The sequence below is a fragment of the Aquarana catesbeiana genome, linkage group LG13 (genome assembly GCF_042186555.1).
Source record: "Aquarana catesbeiana isolate 2022-GZ linkage group LG13, ASM4218655v1, whole genome shotgun sequence".
In the NCBI taxonomy this organism is placed as follows: Eukaryota; Metazoa; Chordata; class Amphibia; order Anura; family Ranidae; genus Aquarana; species Aquarana catesbeiana.
The window spans coordinates 228,319,481-228,328,428 of NC_133336.1; the positions used below are offsets into that span (position 1 = coordinate 228,319,481).

An 8,948-nucleotide genomic window follows, 5' to 3' on the forward strand; every position below is an offset into this window, starting at 1 on the left:
CCACTAATGTTTTTTGGATAGAATTACAATGGTGTGATTCTCTTTATATTATGATTATACACATTATGCACTACATTTTTTATACTATATATTTACTGTTTTTGTCACACTGTATGTAGCAGCTTCTTTTCCTTTTTCACTTGTTAGCGCAGTGTTTTCCATATACCTTTTCACTGTTCAAAGCAATGAAAGACTGACAGCGGCCGCAGCCATCCTCAATGTTTACATGTAATCACTTTATGGAATGATTTTCTATGGAGAGGGACAGATGACTGTTCTTGGACACAATCTGTTTGTGTCCCGGAGTGGCCATCTGTCCCGAACCCCAGGTAATCGCGCCATGTGAGATTACATTGGAATACCAGTGGACAACTGCTGCCAGCCTGTCACCGGTTCGTATGGGCTGAGCTGTATGTTTTTGTGCGGGAGCCAGGAGAAGGGGCTTTTTTTGTGCGGGTTGGGGGGAGTGAGCAACTTTTTTGCTGCCCCCCCCCCCTGTAAAGTGCCACCCTACACCTGGGCCTTGTTCGCCTAGGCCAAGATAAAGCGCTGCTGCTGATGCCCGGGTGTGTAAAATGCTGGGATTTTTGTACTAGAGGAGAATTTCACCTGCAAGCATGTTTGTGCATGACGAGCCTTTACTTTTCTACATATTTTGATGTATATTTTTCTTACATCTGTGTCTATCACGTTCCGAGGTTCTAGCTCTACCAGGATGGCGTAAGGTTCCAAAATCTCCAGGATGCAGATCAGATCATCTCTGTAATGCTCATATATCCTCCTCAGTGATGAATCGGGATGCGCACATAGCTGATGGCGGAAACTTGTGATGTCATCTAGAAAAATACACAGAAAATAAAGAGGTCTGGGGAATTGAATTTAGGATCCCTAGACTATTTACTGCTGCCAGATTGAATGGACTTTTTGTTTGGGTGCAGGGCCATCTTTAAGGCAGGGCAAAAGGGACAGGTGCCCAGGGCCCTGTCATTGTTGTGGGGCCCAAAGCAGCTGCCTCATACATGCCAACTATCCTAGTTTAAATTCCCTTGTCCCTTGAAGTTTTAGTCCCATGCTGTGTCCCGATATCTCAGTGTGAAGTGCTGCTACTAATGCTGCCCAGCTCTGCTTTATTGTTGTGTACAGATGACTCACCTGCAGACCCTGTGTTTACATGTAAAAAAACGGCATTCATATGTAAATAACGGCAGCATTACTAAGTAAATAGCTGCGGCCGGGCAAAATTGATATGTAAATAAAGGTGGCATTCATATGTGTATCATGCTCCCCTGCAGTGAGGAGATGATGTGCTGTAACCTCTAGCAACCAATCAGTGAGCAGTATTACTGTACAGTAATCTCTAGCAACCAATTAACAAACAGAAATCATTTGCTGTAACCTCTAGCAACTAATCAATGAGCCGTAATGTGTGCTGTAACCTCTAGCAACCAGTCATTAAGCAGTAATGATATGCTGTAACCACTGACAACCAATTGCTGCCTGATCTGATACAGTAAACTGATTTTGAGTCTAGCTGCTATTTATTGTATGTCTCAGAGCAGGTGGAGAGTAAAACTGCATGGGGGGGGCCCCCAAGAAAATAAATTTCCCGGGGTCCAATCAATATTAACCACTTGCCGCCCGCCATATAGCAAACGCGAGTAGAGGAGCGCCGATCGGCTGCTCTCCTGACAGGGGGGGGTCTGTGCTGATTGTTTATCAGCACAGCCCCCCCTCGGATCCTACCCAGGACCACCAGGGAAGCCGCCCAGGACCACCAGGGAAACCAGACACACTGGACCACCAGGTATGCCCCCTAGACCCCCAGGGAAATACCGATCTGTACAAAGGCAGCTGCCAATCAATGCCCAGGCAGCTGCCAATCAGTGCCCACTCTCATGCATACCACTGCCAGTGCCACCAGGGATGCCCATCAGTGCCGCGTATCAGTGCCCATCAGTGCCGCGTATCAGTGCCCATCAGTGCCGCGTATCAGTGCCCATCAGTTCCACGTATCAGTGCCCATCAGTGCCGCCTATCAGTGCCCAGCAGTGCCACCTATCAGTGCCCAGCAGTGCCGCCTATCAGTGCCCAGCAGTGCCACCCATAAGAACCCATCTGTGCAGCCTTTCAGTGCCCATAAGTGTTGCCTAACAGTGCCCATCAGTGCCACCCAGTGCCACCCATAAGTGCCCATCAGTGCCGCCTATCAATGCCCATCAGTGCTGCATATCAGTGCCACCCATCAGTGCCGCCTACCAGTGCCCATCAGTGCCGCATATCAGTGCCCATCGTCAGTGCCCGTCAGTGCCCGCTCATTGGTGCCACCTCATCGCTGCCGCCTTATCAGTGCCCATCAGTGAAAGAGAAAACTTACTTATTTACAAAATTTTTAAACAAAAACAAAAGCAAAACTTTTATTTTTTTCAGAATTTTCGGTCTTTTTTTATCTGTTTCGCAAAAAATAAAAACCGCAGAGGTGATCAAATACCACCAAAAGAAAGCTCTATTTGTGGGAACAAAATGATAAAAATTTAGTTTGGGTACAGTGTTGTATGACCGTGCAATTGTCATTCAAACTGTGACAGCGCTGAAAGCTGAAAATTGGTCTGGGCAGGAAGGTGTATAAGTGCCCGGTATTGAAGTGGTTAAAGATGGCCCTGCTTGGGTGACTAATGGCCTCTGTACCGATTGGGAAAGAAACAGATATTTGGGGTCCTGCAACGGAATTCTGGCGTTAATAGCCATTGTTAATGCATTGCGCCAAATTCAATAACCATTTGCGCCACTTTTCTTTTCCGATCTGCGAGTCATGCACCAAATTCAGCTAGTTCTAATCAGAGACACTTTTTGTCGCATTGATTGCGCCAAATTCAAAATGAAATATAGACAGCTTGTCTATTGCAAAACTGGAGCTAATAAAGACCAAATCTCTTTTGGCGCACAGAGAGATTGAGGACAGAGTGGATGTAGAGGCCCTGTTAAAAAAAATAAAAAGTGAAAAAAAAATTAACCATTTAGCGACCAGGTCATTTTAGCTTTAGGGAAGCCGCTGTGTGCAGAATCACATATATAACACAAGCCGCTCATGGATGTCCGCTGATCAGCGAGGAGGAAGACAGAAGAGAGCTCCGCATATGTAAACAATACAGAGCTCAGTTCCATCAGCGGGGATGTGGCGGCTTTTGTTTCCCTACAAAGCAGGGAAAAAGGAACTGTTACAACCCTTAGTAAAAGAACCTCACATAACACACTCACATAAAACACTGGTTAGGCACACATATTACCCTTTGATCGCCCCTGATGTTTAACCCCTTCCCTGCCAATGTCATTAGTACAGTGACAGTGCGTATTTTTAGCAATGATCACCGTATTAGTGTCACTGGTTTCCTCAAAGTGTCAGATTGCCCGCTGTCATACCGCAGTTCCACTATAAGTTGCTGAGTATTAAAAAAAAAAAAAAAACAGTATCTATACCATAGTTTGTAGCAGTGGTGGCTGGTGCTCCATCGGTCGGGGGGGGCAGACGGACGTCGCTCCAGCCCGCACCGCGCACCATACCCACACCCTACCCCAGGTCGCCGGCTCACTTACCCTGTGCTGCCCCTGGACTGACATGTTGGAAGGTGCCCACCGGCGGCGGCTTACCCCCCTCTGTCTCCTTCGTGTCCCCCCTCCATCCATGGAAGCGAGTCGGGCTGTCACCGGTCATCGTGTTGTGTGCGGTGAGCTGTCATCAGGGGCTGCCTTTCCCAGCTATGGATGGATCCAGTGGCGGCTGGTGGGTCGGTCAGGCTTCCCCCTGCGTCTCCTCGTCATCACGGTGGCCATGCGTCTCCTTCTTCCTGCTCCTCCTCTTCCTAGGCCAATGGGATCGCTTCTCCTTTCAGGCAATTGGAAAACGGGTCTCAGAACCCTCTTTCTGGTTGGCCGGGAGGGGGATTAGTGTGACAATAGCGAACATTAATTCGCTATTGTCACACATCTGGGAGGGCTCACCCTGCGCCCCGAACCCACCCTGTTTTGAAGGCTATTAGAGCCTCTGGTTTTAATCACGTGCTTAAAAAAAAAAAAACATCCTATTGGAATCCTCGCATCCACATGTAAATTAGCGGGCGGAGGCACGGATAGGGGGGGCAGCGCCCCTAATGGATGGGCGGCCACTGGTTTGTAGAAGCTATACGTTCGGGGTCACGTAAACCAATCAATATACGCTTATTGTTTTTTTGTTTTTTTTACCAAAGATTCATATTGGCATAAATTTATGAAGAAATTTGATTTTTTACATTTTTATATTTTTTTTACTTTCTGCGATAAAACCTAATGGCGCTGTGTTACTTTAACTGACAATTGCGCGGTCGTGCGATGGTGTACCCAAACAAAAAAATGTCCTTTTTTTCCCACAAATAGAGCTTTCTTTTGGTGGCATTTGATCATCTCTGCGGTTTTTATTTTTTGCACTATAAACAAAAAAAAAGGGTGACAATTTAAAAAAAAACACACAAAAAAAAAAACAATGTTATTTACTTTCTGCCATAATACATATTCCAAAAAATAAATAAAAAAAAAAGAAAAAAGTTTATTCATCAATTTAGGCCAATATGTATTCTGCTACATATTTTTGTATTAAGCGTGTATTGATTGGTTTGCGCAAAAGTTATTGCATCTATAAAATAGGGGATAGATTTATTGAGCCCTCGAGGACTGTAATGTGGTGGCACCCGGAGGAATGGGGGGCTGAGGACATTAAAAAGGGAGGCTGAGGACATTAAAAATGGGGGGACTGAGGACTGTAATGTGTGAGTGTGGGGGGGGGGCTGAGGACATTAAATTGGGGGTCTGAGGACATTAAATTGGGGAGGGCTGAGAACTGATGTGGGGGGAGGCTGAGAAAGGGCAATAAGAACAGTAATGTGAAGGGGACTGAGGACAGTAATGTGGGGGGAAAATGTAAATAGGGGCAGAGGACAGTATTGTCGGGGGGTGGATGTCAAGGAAATATGAGAACATTACTGTAAGGGCTGTAATGTGGTTGCACCCGAGGGCTGTAATGTGGGGGGCCCAGAGGACATTAAAGTTGGGGACTAAGAACTGTAATGTGGGGGGCTGAGGACTGTAATGTGGGGGGCCCAGAGGAATGTAATGTGGGGGGGCTGAGGACTGTAATGTGGGGGGCCCAGGGGAATGTAATGTGGGGGACCTAGAGGACATTATCGTGGTTGGCCGAGGACTGTAATGTGGGGGGACACAAGGACTGTAATGTGGGGGGGACCCAAGGACTGTAATGTGGGGGGCCCAGAGGACTGTAATGTGGGGGGCCCAGAGGACATTAAAGTGGGGGACTAAGAAATGTAATGCGGGGTGCTGAGGACTGTAATGTGGGGGGACCTGAGGACTGTAATGTGGGGGGACCCGAGGACATTAAAAAGGGGGGCTGAGGACATTAAAAAGTGCGGGACTGAGGACTGTAATGTGTGTGTGTGTGTGTGTGTGTGTGGGGGGGGGGGGGCTGAGGACATTAAATTGGGGAAGGCTGAGGACTGATGTGGGGGGGGGTTGAGAAATGTAATGTGGGGGGGGCAATAAGGACAGTAATGTAAAGGGGACTGAGGACAGTACTGTGGGGGGGATAATGTAAATAAGGGCAGAGAACATTACTGTGAAAGGGGTGGAGGGGGGGTGATGTAAAGGGGGACCTGAGGACACTCATCAAGAGGGGATCTTGATGTGAAGGGGGAGGGGACTGTGATGTGCACTATGGACTGAGGACGCTGATGTAAGTATGGGTTCAGATCTGTGCATCGTGGGTAGGTAAACCCATTTTAATGGGCTGCACTACCCGCAAGAAACACAGAAAAAGAAGTCCTTGACCTTTTTTTTTTCAAAACAGCGCAGAACTAAGCCGCATGGTGCTGCAACAACATACGGTTTGGCACATGCGAAAAGGCGCCACAAGTACCGACATGATATTCTGTCCTCTGCTGGAAGAAAATTTTACTGACCGGACCTCAGTGAATTTTAAATTAAATAACCCATCTCTAGGATTTCTGCTTTTAAAAAAAATCTAATGTGCCAGTTCCCTGCAGAAGAGATGTGACAGTTATCAAGCACCAAATATAAAATAAAGTTGAATGCGCCAGTTTCCCACAGAAGAGACATGTGGCAATTTGAACTGCATTCGCGCCAAAGTGTGATGAGAGTAGAGGGCCAGATTTACTGAGAAGAGGTGTGAGAAAAATAGAAAAGTATTGCGCCAAAATCAAGTACCTGGTCCAGACATTCTGCACCACCTTCTCACTGCCTCTGAGACACTTTCCTTAATTCTGTCTGCACCAGTCTTCATGAATTCCAGGGAATATCTGTAACTCCTGTGGAGGTAATGCTACATATCTAAGACATGTAAAAGGGAAAATAATAAATGTAGGGTATGTTAATGTTTTCCAGATTCCCTCAAATTGCACCTAAAGCCCCGTACACACGATCGGATTGTTGGCCAACATAACCGTGGACTTTTGTCCGAAGGGCGTTGGCCCAAACTTGTCTTGCATACACACGGCACACAATTGTTGGCCAACAATCAGGAACGTAGTGACGTACTACGTGTTTTTTTGAGCTCTTTAGCACCACCCTTTGGGCTCTTTCTGCTAATTTTGTGTTAGTAGAAGTTTGGTGAGTGTTGATTCGCGCTTTTCATTTTGCGCTTTTCATTTCATGCTTTTCAGTTTGTTTCTGAACGGCCGATCATCAACCAGCCATGTTGCGGAATCGGAGGAGATAACATGTTATTTATTATTGGCCTTGGAGTTATTGCTTTGACCCAAGTCCAGTCCAGGAACAGGAGGAGGGGGATTTCTTGGACCAAAAATTGGTTGCTTTATTAATCGTGACCAATTATGTCATATGCCTTTGCTGCGGGAGCTCCAGGAGAATAATCCGGATGATTTTCGGAATTATCTCCGGATGACGGATCCCTGCTTTCACCAACTCTTGGCATTGGTGACCCCCTATATTAAGAAGCAGGACACATGCATGAGGCTTTAATTTTATTTTTTGGTTGAATAATAATGATTTGATTTGTTATATTTTCTATATTTTTGGATGCATAGAATGCACTTTTTGGTTCAGTTCTATTGGCAGATATCATGTCTAATTTTATTTGTTTTCTTTTTTTAATGCACAATAAAAATATTGTGTAGAATAATACTTGGCTGTGTGTTTTACTTCAAATGACAGTTTGGGAGTCGGCAGTTACATTTTATAAAATACAATGTAAAATTGACAAGGGACACCAACATAGTTGTATCTTTGATCTTAAAAACGACGGGATAATGGTGTTGTGGTAACTTGCCCAAATAAAAAAATAAATAAATAATATTACTCTTGATATCACTAGAAAAACAAAGCCTTTGAAAATTTGTTTGCAATAACTCCATCAGTATCACCAGCAAAGCAGCTTCATTATTATCCCATTAACCACTTGCCGACCGCCTAACGCAGATATACTGCGGCAGAATGGCACGGGCAGGCAGAATCACGTACCCGTACGTGATCTGCCTCCCGCGGGCGGGGGGTCCGATCGGACCCCCCCCCCCCCCCGGTGCCAGCGGCGGTCGGCATTTGTCTGGGAGCGTTCCGGGATGAGGGGGAGGCCATCCGATCGTGAATCCCCCCTTGCGATCACTCCCAGCCAATGGGTATCCTCCCCTGCCTGTGTGTAGTACACACAGGCAGAGGATGTGATGTCATCTCTCCTCAGCTCGGCAGTTTCCGTTCCGGCGCCAAGGAGAGAAGGCATGTGAGTGCACAACACACACACACACACAGTAGAACATGCCAGGCATACTTTACACCCCCGACCCCCCCCCCCCCAATCGCCCCCCGATCCCCCCCCAATCACCCCTCCCCCCTGCCTGTCACACTGACACCAAGCAGTATTTTTTTTTTTTTTTTTTTCTTATTTCTGCATTGGTGTCAGTTTGTGACAGTTAGTGTGGTAGGGCAGTTAGTATTAGCCCCCTGTAGGTCTAGGATACCCCCCTAACCCCCCCTAATAAAGTTTTAACCCCTTGATCACCCCCCGTCACCAGTGTCACTAAGCGATCATTTTTCTGATCGCTGTATTAGTGTCACTGGTGACACTAGGTAGGGAGGTAAATATATAGGTTCGCCGTCAGCGTTTTATAGCGTCAGGGACCCCCATATACTATCTAATAAATGTTTTAACCCCTTGATTGCCCCCTAGTTAACCCTTTCACCACTGATCACCGTATAACCGTTACGGTTGACGCTGGTTAGTTTGTTTATTTTTTATAGTGTCAGGGCACCCGCCGTTTATTACCGAATAAAGGTTTAGCCCCCTGATCGCCCGGCGGTGATATGCGTCGCCCCAGGCAGCGTCAGATTAGCGCCAGTACCGCTAACACCCACGCACGCAGCGTAGCGTACACCTCCCTTAGTGGTATAGTATCTGAACTGATCAATATCTGATCCAATCAGATCTATACTAGCGTCCCCAGCAGTTTATTGTTCACAAAAACGCAGTGTTAGCGGGATCAGCCCAGATACCTGCTAGCACCTGCGTTTTGCCCCTCAGCCCGGCCCAGCCCAGCCCACCCAAGTGCAGTATCGATCGATCACTGACACTTACAAAACACTAAACGCATAACTGCAGCGTTCGCAGAGTCAGGCCTGATCCCTGCGATCGCTAACAGTTTTTTTTGGTAGCATTTTGGTGAACTGGCAAGCACCAGCGGCCTAGTACACCCCGGTCGTAGTCAAACCAGCACTGCAGTAACACTTGGTGACGTGGTGAGTCCCATAAGTGCAGTTCAAGCTGGTGAGGTGGCAAGCACAAGTAGTGTCCCGCTGCCACCAAGAAGACAAACACAGGCCCGTCGTGCCCATAATGCCCTTCCTGCTGCATTTGCCAATCCTAATTGGAAACCCACCAC

At 46.9% G+C, this 8,948-nt stretch overlaps 1 protein-coding gene across 1 annotated transcript in view; it reads right to left on the minus strand.

Moving 5' to 3' along the window:
• Nucleotides 1-3,709, minus strand: part of LOC141116683 (uncharacterized) — a 92,977-nt gene extending 89,268 nt beyond the window's left edge. Inside the window, exons 1-2 of the mRNA XM_073609074.1 lie at nucleotides 3,592-3,709; nucleotides 676-836 (exon numbers count right to left, since the gene is read on the minus strand). Of these exons, the coding sequence (XP_073465175.1) occupies nucleotides 676-836; nucleotides 3,592-3,709 (279 nt within the window). The remainder of the gene's footprint in view (nucleotides 1-675; nucleotides 837-3,591) is intronic.
• Nucleotides 3,710-8,948: the final 5,239 nt, after the last annotated feature.